This window comes from Microcaecilia unicolor, chromosome 5 (assembly GCF_901765095.1).
Source record: "Microcaecilia unicolor chromosome 5, aMicUni1.1, whole genome shotgun sequence".
NCBI lineage: Eukaryota > Metazoa > Chordata > Amphibia > Gymnophiona > Siphonopidae > Microcaecilia > Microcaecilia unicolor.
The window spans coordinates 252185565-252202235 of NC_044035.1; the positions used below are offsets into that span (position 1 = coordinate 252185565).

The following is a 16671-nucleotide window of genomic DNA, read 5'->3' on the forward strand; positions in this document are numbered from 1 at the left end:
CCAGCAAAAGGCTATCTGAAGGACTCCTGAGAACCAAGCCTGTGCTACCAGCCTCAAAGATAGGGATACCGAACTTTACTGCCCCCTAACAGCTGCCTATGAGGAAACTCCAACTGAAAGAGGGTCACAGTATATTATCCCTGCACTAAGGTTCAGGAATCATAAGAAAACCATTGGAAAGTTAAATGCTACCTATCGAAATTGGTGTTGAACCTGTGGCCTTTGGGTTAGGAGCCAGCTGCCTTCCAGAAGGAACCACTCTGCTTTTTCACAGAGGTGGTCCGATGCAGACTGTCTTGCAATACTACCGTCCAAGACCTTAGGTCCCTGAGGGATGAGAAGCTGCCAGGCAGATAGCTGTGATGGAATTATGCCACGATGTCAGAGACAAGGTCCCTCTTCTCCATTCAAAGTAGGCAAGCAACTCTAGTGCCTCAAGGGAAGGAGGGAGGTACCCCCCATGGCTTACCCAGGACAGTTCTGGCCTCCTTGAGATATGATGATGAGTCTGATCTCCCCTGGGCTGCTGCAGTTAAGGAAGCCCTTCTATGGAAAGGATAGATATAATAGATATGGAGCCCTGAATGGAGTGGAACAGAAAGAACTACAGGAGAATGAAGAGGACAAAAGGGCCACATTGACTCCTGTCAGGCTAAAATCTTGGCCTGCTGTCTTTGTCCCCAGAAGCTAAGGCCCATGGGCCAGGGTACCAGCCACAGGGAAGAGGAGGGAGACAACCTCCTCAACCCTTACCAACAAGGATTCCAGGGAATCCAGCTGGCCCAGCCACACTGAGCCACAACCTGTGGGCTGGAGCTCTGGGCTAAGAAGGGAGATCAGCCCTCCAAGCTCTAGCAAAGACCTTGGCCTGATCCCTGCAAGCCAACTCTAGCCACCAGACTCAACAAAGCAGGACAGCAGATAAGACCATGTCTCCAGGAGTCAGGCCTTCTTTATCATTCTGCTGCACCAGACCACCTGCTGAATGCAAGAAAATGGCAAGTTCCAGGACTGCACTGCTCCTTATACCGGTGATGACATCACTAATTTGTCACGTTCTCTACCTCCATCTGATGGTACAGTACACAAACCCACCTGTCTGGACTAGTGTAGCAGGAAAAGAAAAGGCAGATTTGATTTCTGAGATGATATTTCTTGAATCAGTGCTGTCAACGTACTGTCCACCACATATATGTACAGGGAGGCAAAAAGGACAAACAGAATAGAAGAGAGAAGCTATAAAACACAAAAGATGTGCAAAGGCCCAGTAGCTACAAGAGCAGTAGCACCAGACAGCCAATGATTTTCAACAGTAGCTACCAGTTTTTCCAATGGGATCTCTGCATCAAGATACCCCAAACTGTGCTGCAGAATGTCACAAGTTCTGCAGTTTTCTTCCATATCACCAAGGCTAAGAGTGCAAAACCACCCTTGCTGACTCCTGTGCAAATCAAGATTTTACCATGTGAAAAAAGGATCAGAACTGAACTGGGGTCTGGTAGAAACATAATTCTCAAAGAAAAAAAAAGTACAGATTAATAATATTGCTACAGCCTTACCTGTCATGGGATCAAAGAGCTGATTAGCTTCCAAATCTGTAAAGGTATTGGAACAGTTAGGACACTTGAAGGAGGCGCGGTTGGTGGAATCCCTCTCATCTGTTTCAATCCGCCTTCTCATGTGATCCAGTTTGTACTTTACTACATTGACTAGAAGGCGGTAGTTGATGAAGTAGTAATTATGACGTGTGGTTTTGCCATCTGCAGCTGTCTCTACCCTCATCCTGCACTTTATAAACTTGTCCCCTTTCAGTGTATTCAGAACAGCACGTAGCTGCTTGCGGTCAAACTTCAGCAGTTCCAACATATCTTCCTCCTTTACGCAGGGGTTTCGGATCAGGATGTCTAAGGCCAAGGCATGTTCAAGACCATAAAATCCACGCACAACATACTTGGCAAGCCGCTTCAGTGTTGCTGGGACTTCTGTCACAACATCTGGGTCTGTCATGTCAGGTGCTGGGCTGAAGAGAAAAAAAGTTAATTTTATTACTCTTGATTCAATTTTAATAGGTTTTGAACTCTGATGACTTAAAACAAAACTGAAAGAGAAAATAAAGGTGATATATTATGTTGAGTAATAAAAAGTATTTTTTGATAACCTTTCAAAGGCAGAACTTTCTTCCTTAAGTAAGGAAAGGTTCTGTCTTTGAAAGTTTGTCAAAAATGAGTTTAGTCCAATAAAAATGTATCAACTTATCCTTTTTCTTGTTTTATTTCTATTTATTACCTTTAAAGTGGACTAAGAGAATTAAAACTGCCCCCTCTCCCCAACTCTAGTCTGGCAGTTTTATCCCGATCCAGCTTCTTTACTGGACTATGGTGCCATGACAACAAACAGAACATAATTCAAGCATAGTAATATCACAAATTTTGAACAAGACATTCATGCGGGAGGGCATCGTAGCCTCCTTTTACCTAGCTTATCCAGCACAAACTCCAGGTGCTCCAAATACCAAAATATAAATCCTGGAACTTGAAAAAAGCTCAGTCACAAAGTATATGAAGTTTCATGATTACATTACATTTTGGTACCGAGAATACTGGACTTTCATTTCTACATATCTAGTCATTTTTCAGGATTTTTGATCCCTCTCCCATAGCTATCAGAAAATATTTCTTGAATCCATTATATGTGAACCCCAAGTCTGACCATTAAGTTCTTTTTGGCAATGGCGAAGTTCATTCCTTCTAGGGGCTGTGAACTCTACTTCTACAGCATCACCTGCCAGACTGACAAGAGACAGCTAAAAGAAAATCATTCAGAAAATGGAAGAAGGATCCGACTGAAAATAATAAAAAAACAGCATAAGGAAAGCCCAGTGAAATGCAAAGCCCTGATAAGGAAGGCAAAGAGACTGAAAAACATACTGTGTTGGAGGCAAAAAGACAGAGTACAAGCTTTTTTAGGTATATTAGAAACAAGAAGCCGGCAAAAGAATCAGTTGAACCGCTACATGACCGAGGGGTAAAAGGGGCACTCTGGGAAGACAAAGCCATAGCGAAAAGAAAGCTGACGAGTCAGAGGAACTGAATAAACCTGGAATATGTAATGGGGTAATTTGACAAACTGAAGCGTAGCAAATTGCCTGGACCAGATGGCATTCATCCCCGAGTACTGTTAGAATTAAAAAATTAACTTACAGAATTTATTGCTAGTAATATGTAATTTATCATTAAAATCAAGCATGGAAGATTGGAGGTTGGCCAATCTAACACTGATTTTTAAAAAAAAGTTTCATAGATTATCCGGGAAATTATAGACCGGTGAGCCTGACGCCAGTGCCGGGCAAAATGGTAGAGACTATTATAAAGAACAAAATTACAGAGAATACTTACAAGCACACATTAATGAGACAAAACCAATATGGATTTAGTGAGGGGGAATCTTGCTTCACTAATTTAATACATTTCTTGGAACGGGTGAACAAACAAATGGATAAAGGTGAGTTGGTAGGTATTGTGTATCTGGATTTTCAAAAGGCATTTGACAAAGTATCTCATGAAAGACTCAGGAGGAAGAGTCATGGGAAAGGAGGTAGTATTCTACTGTGGATTAAATCTGGTTAAAAGATAGAAAACAGAGAGTAGGGTTAAATGGTCAATATTCTCAATAAAAGGTAGACAGTGGGGTTCCCCAGGGGTCTGTGTTGGGACCACTGCTTTTTAACATATTTATAAATGGGAATAACTAGTGAAGTAATCAAATTTGCAGACGAAACAAAGTATTCAAAGTTGTTAAATTGCAAGAGGATTGTGAAAAATTACAAGAGGACCTTACAAGACTGGGAGACTGGCAATTCAAATGGCAGATGATGTTTAACGTGAGCAAGAGCAAAATGATGCATGTGGTAAAGAGGAACCTGAACTATAGCTACGTGATGCAAGATTCCACGTTAGAAGTCACGGACCAAGAAAGGGATCTAGGTGTCACCGTTGATGATATGTTGAAACCCTCTGCTCAGTATGCGATGGTGGCTAAGAAAGCAAATAGAATGTTATGTATTAATAGGAAAGTAATAGAAAACAAAAATGAGGATGATATAATGCCTTTGTATCACTCCATGGTGCGAACGTACCTCGAATATTGTGTGCAATTCTGGTCATTGCATCTCAAAAAAGACAGAAATGAAAAAGGAGATGGAACGACTTCCCTATAAGGAAAGGCTAAAGCGGCTAGGGCTCATCAGTTTGGAGGAGACGGCAGAGGAGAGATATGAAAGAGCCCTATCCGCTTTAGCCTTTCTTTATAAGGAAGTCATTCCATCCTCTTTATTGTTTCTAATTCCACTATATCTTTTTTGAGATGCGATGACCAGAATTGCACACAGTATTCGAGGTCTATAAAATAATGAGTGGACTGGAATGGGTAGACATGAATCACTTGTTTACTCTTTCCAAAAATACTAGGACTAGGAGGAACACAATAAAGCTACAAAGTAGTAAATTTAAAACAAATCGGAGGAAATATTGCTTCACTCAACGTGTAATTAAACTCTGGAATTCGTTGCCAGATGTGGTAAAAGCAGTTAGCTTAGCGGGGTTTTAAAAAAGGCTAGGCTAGCTTCCTAAAAGTCCATAAGCCATTATTAAGATAAGTAGTGGATTTTCCCCAAGTCTATTTGTAGGATAAGCAGCATAAAATGTACTGTTTTGGGGTCTTGCCAGGTACTTGTAACCTGGACTGGCCAGTGTTGGAAACAGGATGCTGAGTTTGATGGACCTTTGGTCTGTCCCAGTGTGGCAACACTTATGTTCAATGTTTCTTTATATTATTATGAAACCAATTATTTTACATACACCTAACATATGATGATGAAAGCCCATAAGAACATAACTGACATGAATGCACATGCGGCCCTCCAGATACTGCTGCTGCAAATAAGACTGGTTTATTTGGAGAAAAGGGAATATTGTTATCCTTCAGTGTAAGCTAAAAATAATTGCTGCAGCAGCTGCTACCATCATGGCATAATAAATATTTTCAGGACAATCAGCTGTTGCACAAAGCAGAGCAATAATCTGCCACATGCCAGACAGACCACTGCTTAAGTTCCTGTATTCTATGTAGCTAGAGAAGAGAAAAAAATAGATAAAAGCCCCAAGTATACCACATTTACAGCTTCCAGTACTACTAAATTTATCCTTGCCTGACTTTCCCCATAGGAGACAGATGGATCGGAGGGTAGCATACAGCACGCCAGCTGACTGACTTATCCTTGGATATGTGTAAAACTGTTGGCAAGGGTCTCACTCATCTGGCATATACCAGATGATTTTGGCTATTCTTTAATATAATGTGCCTCTTTTTAAAAGGCAGGAAGTTTTAAAGCACCTGAAAACGTGCAAATGATTGGAGCATATTAATATAAATCAAGCTGAACCGACTTCTGGAGATGTCATCCCCACAATGGCAGCCTCAGCCTGAAGCTCCATTTGAGCCTCGATAAAAAGATGAAAGTTGTGCATCTTCCTCTTGAATAAAAATATATTTTTGGTGCTGTTGCGGTGTTGGAGGCTGCCCTGTAACAATCACAATGTCCCGTAGATGACCAGGAGAAATAAAACATTTTCTAGCACCATGTCGTCAAGAGGTAGACAGACCATGTGGACAGGGAAACATGGAAGAGGCTGCGCAACACTCGAGTGATATTGAGCATTCTGACATGCTACTTGAGGACTTGGAATCCTCAAATGGAAGGCCCACTGATTAAAAGAGATTTACTGTTGTTATTGAAAGATTTAAAAGCGGATTTACAACGGAATGTGGCACAGCATATGAATGAGTTGAAAACGCTGATACAAGACCTCCGGCTCAGGCCTGAAAGATCTGAGCACACGCACAGAGGAGAGAGAGCAGCAGTTGGAAACCTATCAAGAGAAATGGGACGCACTTGATACTCAGGTGACCAATACTACTGCACTATTGGACTATTGATAAAGTGGATGATACTGAGAACAGGGCTCAGTGCCATAATATCTGGGTGTGTGGAGGGAGATGAAAACTGATATTTGCTCCATTCTGCTTCAGCTAGAAGCAATATCCTTGGGGCCTCAAATGGATATCATCTTGGACAGGGCACATCGGGCTTTTGGCTCTATGAATAATAATAGACCCCCCCCCCCCCCCCCCCACACACACACACACACATTGTGGCCAGTTTCCATTCATATACAGAGAAGGAGAAAGTGTTACTGACTGTACACAAGGCAGGAGGAGTGAAACATAAGGAATATAAATTTGAAATCTATTAAGACTTGTCTTGAACTACTTTACAAGAAAAAGATATCACTCTACTGCTATGATGGGAACATATATCAGATATAAATGGCTGTTCCCTTTTGGATTTTCTTTCATAATCAGTGGGAAAACATATAGAGTCAAAACTACGCTGGAGGTCTGGAATCATCTGCGGAAAGCAGGTTTAGGGAAGGAGCCAGAAACAAAAGCGCCTACTACGTCAGCTAAAGGTCTGCTGACTCCAAATTGACATTGTGTGCCGGATCAAGCGCAAATATTGAAATGGCAGTCCAACTTGAAGGATGGTTTCCTTAAAGTTTGCATTTCAGCGATTTTTCATCACCACCAAGCTCTTGGTGAACTACAGTGTTTACTTGCTACGAGGGAGGCTCGTTGGCCTTGACTGGCTCCTCTAATGTTTTGCAGGTGTGGCCCCTGGTCTTTGCAGCAGCAGCATCATGTTTCTTTTATTATTTTTGATTTGAGAGAAGTTTTGCAATGTCTACAAAGGGCTAAAAGAGATGTTATGTTACTTGTATTAACAGGTGTTGAAGAGAGTGGTGGGAGGGGGTGGGCAGTGGGGAAAACAGGGTGTTTGTCTTGGTTTAGGAATAGACTTCTGTGTGACGTTTCTTGGAATCCGGATTTTCAAATGGTGAATCAGTCCAAGGGGGTGGAGGCTTTTAAGGAGCATGGAGAGAGGGTGCCAACCTTCCAATGACTGTGATTAATATACTGACTTGGAATGCATGTGGAGTGAATTCTCCAGTTAAAAGGGAAAAGATCTTTCAGGCTCTTCGTCATCGGGAGACTAGCATAGCTTTTCTGTAGGAGAAGAAAAAAAAAAAAAAGAAAAAAAGAAAAGAACAAACAGCAAAGGTGACAAAAAAAGTCCCAAATCAAAAGGTGTGGTGAAATATTTACTGTAGAAATCAAGGTCTCATTGAGGATATGAATCACTCTCCATTAGCCATATTTTGGCTGCAAGGCCTGCCTCAGAAGTCTACAATTAAAAGACATATAAAATATATAATAGACAATAAAAACATAACACACATAAACGTAAAAATATATAAATACCTATAAATCTCTCAAAAGACAGTAAAACCAGGTAGGGATCCTCAGCTGACATCCTCTTACAGACCAATTTCTTTTTAAAATGTGGATGTCAAAATCTGTGCAAAGATTTTAGCTAATAGACATCATTCCCCATTTAGTGGGTCCACACCAAGCAGGTTTTGTTAAAGGATGAAATGCAGTAACAAATGTTCGACATCTACTTAGTGCAATGGAGAGAGTGAATACTCAGTGTATGGACTCCATATTGATAGGTTTTGATACTGAAAAACCTTCGATACGCTTTCTTGATCTTGTATGTGGGAAGTTTTAAAAATGTTATGGATTTGGGAGGCAAATTTTGGATATGATTAGAATACTTTATAGAAGTCCATTAGCCCATGTCTTGGTCAATGGGTTGTCGTCTCCAAGATTGGACATTCAAAGGGGAACACGACAGGGGTGCCATTGTTTCCCACTTTATTAATTTTAGGAATAGAGCCCCTAGCCTTAAAATTGTGAGGAGATCCAAAAATATCAGGCATTAGAGTAGGCCGCAAGGAGTTCCAACTGGCCCTATTTGCAGATGATTTATTAATGGCATTGACATGTCCATCACAACTGTTGACTCTAAACATTATGGACAATTTGGGGCTATTTTGGGCTTGTGGTTAAATCCTGATAAATCTAAAGCACTGCCAATATGGGGAGATCTGCATAGGGCTTGGCCTGGAGCCTTTCTACAACAGTGGGTGGGTGCTGCACTAAAATACCTAGGGGTTTACATATACGTACTGAATGATCTGTCTCACTTATATCATTGTAATATTACCAAATTATTGCAAAACACCAAATTGTTATTGGCAAATAACAGGTGCCCTTCAAGTCCAGGATAGGGCAGAAAGAATCACCTTTTTTGCGACCACAAAGAAAATGGAATAACATGCCAGACTGTGCTCTTTGCAAGGAACTGACTCCATAGCTCCTAAGGCCAGGGGATGCTCGAGCGTAAGGGCAACAGCCCAGTGTTTTTGCTTTAAGCCACAGGGGAAAGATATGAAGGTGTTGGTAACAGGACGGGCGAGTTCTAGGGAGTATTCCTTCTATACCACCTCCAGAACCCACTGGTTTGAGGTAATATCGGCCTACTCCTGGCAGAAAAGGAACAATCTGCCCTCCCCCAATTTGCACCAGTGAAAGAACTGGTGCATCCTCATTGGGCAGGATGAGCCCTGTAGCTCTGCCTGCGGGCGCAGCAGGACTGGCTTCTCCTAGGGCCCCGAAAGGAACCCGACCAAAAAGCCTGGGTTGGAGTATGCTGAACCGGTCAAAAATGACTCACTCTCCTGCAGTGACCTCTGGAAACAGGAGAATGCTGAGAGCCTTAACTCAGGGAAATGAAGGGGCCGAGCCAACCCCCCATACCTTTTATCAACTTCTCCAGATCCTCCTCAAAGAGGAGCTTCTTGGAGGCAGCATCTGCAATCCCATGGTGGAGCCACAGCTGAACATACTGACTGAGAAGCCAAGCAGATCAGATTGTAAAGAACATCAACCAAGAAGACCGCTCCAGATTCCAGGTGGAAAACCTCAATGGACTCCAGCAGCTGCTGCAGCCAGCGCAGCATGGCACATGCCACAAAGCCGCGACAGATAGTTGCTTATACACTAAACACTTCCACTGATTGTTACAGAGCTCCTGGAAGCTGAACCACTCTGAACAGAAACAGTGGTAGCTTTGGTGATGGCCATGACAAGAGCATCCACCTTGGAGTACACCCAATACCTCTCTACTTCCTCAGGGGTGAAGGAATAAAGGTGATCAAGAGTCTGGGCCCTCTTGAGTGCCCCATTTGAGGGCTCCCATTCCATAAGCATCATGCAGTTGAGAGCTTTATGAAGCAGGAAATGTTTCTGGAGCTCTGTAAGGCCCTCCAATAGAGTACCCCTCAGAAGAGTCTGCAGTTGGAGATTTGAGCATTTCAAGTCTCCATAACTTTATCAATAAGACAAGAGAGCTCCTCAAGACAGAAGAGCCGATCACATGGGACTTCTCCTTCTCCTGTGGGGAAGAGACCTCTAAATCCAAGTCTGAGAGGAACTGAGGGGTCAGAGGAGATCCAGGTCCTCCCCAGAGCTGATGGGGCACTCACAACCTCCTCATCCTCTAAGTGGACATTCAGGCCACTAGGGCCCCACTGGTGCTTGAGGGACAGCCTCCTCCTGCTGGGCTTCTTTACCATTTGGGTCAGGCTCTGGAGCAAAAAAACCCACAGAGCCCCTAGCCCCCCCCCCCCCAAGCAGGCAGACCCAGAGTGAGTGGAAAGGAAAAGCCCTCCAACTTCCAATGGGGGGGTGGGGGCTGAGAAGAATCCTGCCGCTGAGAAACAGCAGGAGAGACAAGCTGGATAAATATGGCTGCCATTCCTGCTGAAGACGTAGGATCCTAATGCATTAGAGATGAGTATGGGGGAAAGGAGATTCAGCGGCCCCCTAAGCCCTCCCCCCCCCCCCCCCCCGGGAAGCTTTTGAAGTCGGAAATGGTCCATCACAAGAGGGACAAATAGCAGTGTCTGCTATCAGGCATGCTCATGTGGCCAGAACATGTGGGTCTGTTCTGCTGCTCAAGCCTCTGGAATCCCCTTTCTCTTGAATGCACTCTTTTTCAAGGCTATTCACACTTTTTTTAAAACAATGAAATAGCCTTATTCCCTTCACAAGGTAATAAAGGTAATCCAGGCAAAACCAATTGTTGTTTGTTTATTTTACAATGCCTGGGAACTGCAGGGGAACCTGCGGGGGATTACACCCAAACAGGGTGAGTGGGCAAGGAGGGATGGGCACTCCTCGGGCAGGGTCCTGCAGGATCAAGACACAAGCTTCACAGACCATGTCCGATGTGAGGGATGGATGACATGACCCGAGAGCAGCTGTTAGGCTCAACCAAAATGTGCAGCCGTGGCAGGCAGGCAGCCAGGGAAACTAGGCCAAGATCCAGGAGCACCAGACAGCACAACTTACACCTGCCGAGGTAGAGAAAGTACTGGATATTTCAAGGGAGCACCATCAGGTGAGGTCACTGGTACAACTCAGTTTTTTTCTCTACCTCCATCTGCTGATTGGGATAACATCCACTTGCAGAACAGTGTAACTAGATGCTAAGGAAAGTGAGATTTGAACTCAAACTGGATATATTGATCTATACATATATACACTAGTCGCAGTTAATAAAATTAATCTACCCAGTGCCTTACCCTTCTCCTTCCCTTCCTCTCCAGTCAGTGTTGCTGTTTGGCAGCTCCTGATTGGCTCTTTGACCAGAGAGCCAATGAGAAGCGCCCACCCAGACACCGCTGTTGCCTGCCCGACCATCACCATTAAGTACCTCCAAATCCCCACTCCCCCAGCGAGGTCTGGCTTCTTCCCGGGTCCCCTTCCTTCCACCTCCCTTTCCCCAACGAGGTCTGGCTTCTTCCCGGGTCTCCTCCCTCCACCCCCTCCTTCAGCGAGGTCTGGTTTCTTCCTGGGCCCTTCCCTCCCCCAGCAGCGAGGTTTGGCTTCTTCCCAGGTCCCATCAGCCTCCCCACACAGATTCTTGCCTGCATGCTTGATCTGTAAGTCAGATCAGGCATGCAAACAGGTAGCACACCGTCTGGGGAGGTGAGGGGAGACAGACGCAATCATTTATAGCCTGTATGACTGTATCTCTCTCTCATATATAACATAACATAGTAGATGACGGTAGATGAAGACTCCCCCTCCTGTCCTCCACAAAGCAAACAGTTTTTTGTGTGGGGGGGGGGGGGGGGGGGGGAGGGGAGGACTACAGAAAGACAGAGGCATTCACAGGCTGTGAGTGTATCTCTCTTCCCTCCTGTTCTCCTTCCCCTCCCCAGACTGTGCATTGCCTGCCTGTATGACTGATTGTAATGGAAGTGAATTTTAAAGATTGTTTTTCAGCTCTGTCTTGACCGACCAGTGCACTCGGGGTCTGTATTGTTGATTAGAAGTAATCCTGTTTAAAAATGATTAACTTTGATTGTGTGAAAACAAGTTGGAATGTGGAAGGTAACACACAGCTCTAATTAATTTGGTATGTGAAGAGGAGTATGGTGCTTGCTTTCCGGCTCCAGCCTGGCCACCTGGAGTTGGAGAGCATGTGACCACGTTCCACAGTATGGCTTGTTTACCTAGACAGAGAAGCATTCTGTAATTTTCCTCAGCTCTGAACATAAGTTCTGAGCCTAATAAAAAGGGGAGTTTCTTTCAGTGAAATCGGGAGCTCATCTGTGAGTAACGTACGTACTGTGCAGAGGATCTGTTCCTGGTCTAAAAAGCTCCTGGCTTTCACTGTAACGGCCCCCCCCCCAGCTGATGATAAGAGCCTGGATGATGTAAGGACCAGTGATGCTGTATATATAGTGTATTATTGCTTCTTTTCCTGGTCTAAGAACTCTTAGCATTGCTTAGATGTAGAGACCAGTGATGTAATGATTGTTTATATGGCTAATCATTGTATATACCTTAATCATTGTAGAATTTAGCACCTTTAATAAAGGTTTCATTTATCTAATATGAATCCAAAAGAATCCACGGTAATTATTGAGTAGTCTGTGTTAGTGAGACAGGCTGTAAATCCATAGTAGTACACTGATGTGGCTCACAGACCAGGCATGCAGCACACAGCCTGGGGGGGGGGGGGGGGGGGGGGGAGAGGCAGATGCAGTCACTCACAGGACATATAGAGGGGCATAATCGAACGGGGTGCCCAAGTTTTCCTGAGGGCATCCTCACAGGACGTCCCCGCGAAGGGACGGGGAAACCCATATTATCGAAACAAGATGGGCGGCCATCTTTCGTTTCAATAATACAGTCGGGGACGCCCAAATCTCCACATTTAGGTCCACCTTAGAGATGGTCGTCCCCGATTTCGGTAATAATGGAACCCGAGGACGCCCATCTCAGAAATGACCAAATCCAAGCCCTTTAGTCATGGGAGGAGTGGCCTAGTGGTTAGGGTGGTGGACTCTGGTCCTGAGGAACTGAGTTCGATTCCCACTTCAGGCACAGCTCCTTGTGACTCTGGGCAAGTCACTTAACCCTCCATTGCCCCAGGTACAAATAAGTACCTGTATATGTAAGCCGCATTGAGCCTGCCATGAGTGAGAAAGTGCGGGGTACAAATATAACTAAAATGGAGGAGCCAGCATTCATAGTGCTCTGGTCCCCCTGACATGCCAGGACAGCAACCGGGCACCCTAGGAGGCACTGCAGTGAACTTCAGAAAAAGCTCCCAGGTGCACAGCTCCCTTACTTTGTGTGCTGAGCCCCCCCAACCCCCCCCCCCCCCAAAAAAAAAAACCCACAACTGTACACCACTACCATAGCCCTTAGGGATGAAGGGGGACACCTACATGTAGTAAATGACAGCAGATAAAGACCTGTACGGTCCATCCAGTCTGCCCAAGATAAAATCATTTTATATGGTATGTGTTACTTTATATGTATACCCGAGTTTGATTTGTCCTTGCCTTTCTCAGGGCACAGACCGTAGAAGTCTGCCCAGTACTGTTCTTGTACTAAGTTCTGAAGCTAACGTCGAAGCCCCTTAAAATTTACACTCCAGCCCATCCCTTCAGTCACAATCAGGGCGCAGACCGTAGAAGTCTGCCCAGCTCCCGTTCAGTTCCCCAATTACCGGTATCACCACCCAATCTCCACTAAGATTCCATGGAACCATTCCTTCTAAACTGGATTCCTTTGTGTTTATCCCACGCATGTTTGAATTCCAGCAGTGACTGTTAGCAGTGACTGTTGATGAATTCACACACACACATTATATATAAACACACACACATCCCCATCCACCCAATATAACAAAAAAGAAAAAAAAATCCAAGAAAGAATCAGATGCCTTGACTTATGATACAACAAACAACAATGACTGGGAAATAGATGACCCAAGTTCATACTCTGCTATTGTCACATTCTGTTGTACTGTTGTAACCTCAGGCAAGACACATTAAGCCAAATCCAAAACCTGTTCATAAATTCTCTCTACGATAATTTCTTATGTTCTGTATATTGTCTGACAATACATCCTTCTACTATACTGTAGCTCTTCTCATGCCCACTGAACATTATCATAGCTATTCCATATGCTACTGATCTAAAGCACATGATCCACAACACCTACAGTCAAACTGTGACTCCCAGCTGCTACCAGAAATAACTGACAGCCAGCAGGGACATCACTGAAGCTTATGATGAGCAGCCCCCACTCAGGCAAACAATACCTCCCTGTGACTAAGCTTCACATAGGTGACTCACTCCCCATTAATTCATTGGATGAATTTCTTATACAAAGACAACTCTCCGCTTTATGTATTTTCAAAGGAAAATGCAGATAAAAGAATCTATGCCAAGCAGATCCTTCTTAAAGAGTGAAATGACACTCTTACAATTTCTCGTTCTTTTCTCATTTTAATTTTCCAGGCCATAACCATGCTGTTGTAAAGATTTAAAGGGAGAATAATGATGGCAAGAGAGAACCTACTATATAATCCTACAGAATCCGTATTACATAGTAACATAGTAGATGATGGCAGATAAAGACCTGTACGGTCCATCCAGTCTGCCAAATAAGATAAACTCATATGCTACTTCATATGTATACCTGACCTTGATTTATCCTTGCCATTTTCGGGGCATAGACCGTAGAAGTACGTCCAGTACTTGCCCCACCTCCCAACCATCGGTGCTGTCACCCAATCTCCGCTAAGCTTCTGAGGATCCATTCCTTCTGAACAGAATTCCTTTATGTTTATCCCACGCATTTTTGAATTCTGTTACCGTTTTCATCTCCACCACCTCCCGCAGGAGGCCATTCCAAGTATCCACCACTCTCTCCGTGAAAAAATACTTCCTGACATTTTTTCTTTAGTCTGCCCCCCTTCAAACTCATTTCATGTCCTCTAGTTCTACCACCTTCCCATCTCCAGAAAAGATTTGTTTGCGGATTAATACCTTTCAAATATTTGAACGTCTGTATCATATCACCCCTGTTTTTCCTTTCTTCCAGGATATACATATATGTCTTGTAATGCAAATCCCATACCATTTTTGTAGCTTTTCTTTGAACTGCTTCAATTCTTTTTACATCCTTAGCAAGATACGGCCTCCAAAACTGAACACAATACTACAAGTGCGGCCTCACCAACGACTTGTATAGGGGCATCAACACCTTCTTTCTTCTGCTGGTCACACCTCTCTCTATACAGCCTAGCATCCTTATGGCTATGGCCACCGCCTTGTCACACTGTTTCGTCGCCTTCAGATCCTCAGATACTATCACCCCAAGATCCCTCTCCCTGCCTGTACATATCAGAGTCTCACCGCCTAATACATATGTCTCCTGTGGATTTCTACTCCCTAAATGCATCACTTTGCATTTCTTTGCATTGAATTTTCATTGCCAAACATTAGACCATTCTTCTAGCTTCTGCAGATCCTTTTTCATGTTTTTCACTCCCTCCGGGGTGTCCACTCTGTTACAAATCTTGGTATCATCCGCAAAAAGGCAAACTTTACCTTCTAACCCTTTGGTAATGATGCTCACAAATATAATGAACAGAATTGGCCTCAGCACCGATGCCTGAGGCACTCCGCTACTCACCTTTCCCTCATCCGAGCGAATTCCATTAACCACCACCCTCTGGCGTCTGTCCATCAACCAGTTCCTAATCCAGTTCACCACGTCCGGTCCTATCTTCAGCCTGTCAAGTTTATTCAAGAGCCTCCTGTGAGGAACTGTGTCAAAGGCTTTGCTGAAATCTAAGTAGATTACATCTATCGCATGTCCTTGATTCAATTCCCTGGTCACCCAGGCAAAGAATTCAATGAGATTCGTTTGGCACGATTTACCTTTGGTAAAACCATGTTGTCTCGGATCTTGCAACTTATTGTCTTCCAGGAAATTCACTATCCTTTCCTTCAGCATCACTTCCATTACTTTTCCAATAACCCAACCCCCACCCCCCCATAAAAGGCCAACATGTAAAAGAATCATGAATGAATAAATAAATGCTTATCTTGTTTATTGTTATTCATATATAACCTGCCTTTATCCAAGGCAGGGAACAACACAACGTACATAAGTAAATCATACAACACAAAACAATAAAGACAACAAAAAAAAAATCATAGAATCAGTTCAGAGATCACAGGAGGTTATAAACCTCCCCTAGTAAATGGTGCTTCAACATCAACTTAAATGAAGTAACATTCCTTTGTTGTCTCAGTGCCAGAGGCTGTTTATTCCATTCATGAAGACCGGTGATTGACAACGTGCCATTTCTTGCTTGACCAAGTCGTAAACAAGTGTACAGTCATACAGAGACCGCAGAGGTCTCGATGGTATATACCAATGGAGATTGTCCCTCAAGGAAAAAAAAAGATGACTCCTACCTGATACAATCCAAGATGAACAAGCAGTAACAGAATGCACTTAATATGTTGGGCCACTAGCACCCAACGCAATTCTTTCAAGAGGAGAGTCACATGGTTAGATGAAGACAGTCCATAAAGTAACCTAACTGCAGAATTTTGCACCACTTACAATGCCTGTAAACAAAAGACTGGTAGACCAAGTAAATAATATTGTAGTAGTCCAAGGTATTCAAGATCATAGGTTTGCAACAAAATCAGTTCAAGGAAACAAGGAATGCAACTTACTCAGCAAGAGTAGTTTTAAAATATGAACTCTTGAGCACTTGCTGGATTTGTGATCTAAAAGACAAATCAGAATCCAAATACCAAATTATGAATCTTCTTTGAAATTTTAATAGCAGTGCCTAAAAGCAGCACCTCTGGGGGCACTAGGAGGCCTTCTGCAGCGTTTGACATGCAGGAATAGGATCAGATACAATCAGCATAATTTCATTTTTATAAATATTTAACCAGTCATCCAGTCCATTATGCTCACAAAGATCTTTTGTAATTTAAGCAGAGTAGCAGGTATGGATGGTAAGCAAGGGGACAAAAAATTGTATATCGTCCACATAAATCCGAAAGGAAATTTCAAAAGACTGTAGTAGTTGACACAGCGGGCACGAGTATGCATTAAACATCGCTGATAGCAAGGAACCCTGGGGCACCCCCATATGCAATACACGTGCAATAGTCTAAACCCTATGCAAACCTGCTGAAACCTATCAGTAAGGAAAGGCTGGAAGGATTGAAGCAAGGCCCCTGCAAGACTGTAATCACACTGTCTAACAGAATTTGGTGGCCCAATGTATCAAACGCTGCAGGCGGCCT

At 43.7% G+C, this 16671-nt stretch overlaps 1 protein-coding gene across 2 annotated transcripts in view; it reads right to left on the minus strand.

Moving 5' to 3' along the window:
• The window catches only part of GTF2E1 (general transcription factor IIE subunit 1), a 220053-nt gene that overhangs the window by 126871 nt on the left and 76511 nt on the right, over positions 1-16671 (minus strand). For both annotated transcript variants that reach the window (XM_030203988.1, XM_030203986.1), the window contains exon 2: positions 1560-2020. In XM_030203988.1, the coding sequence (XP_030059848.1) occupies positions 1560-2007 (448 nt within the window). In that variant the 5' untranslated portion in view covers positions 2008-2020. The remainder of the gene's footprint in view (positions 1-1559; positions 2021-16671) is intronic.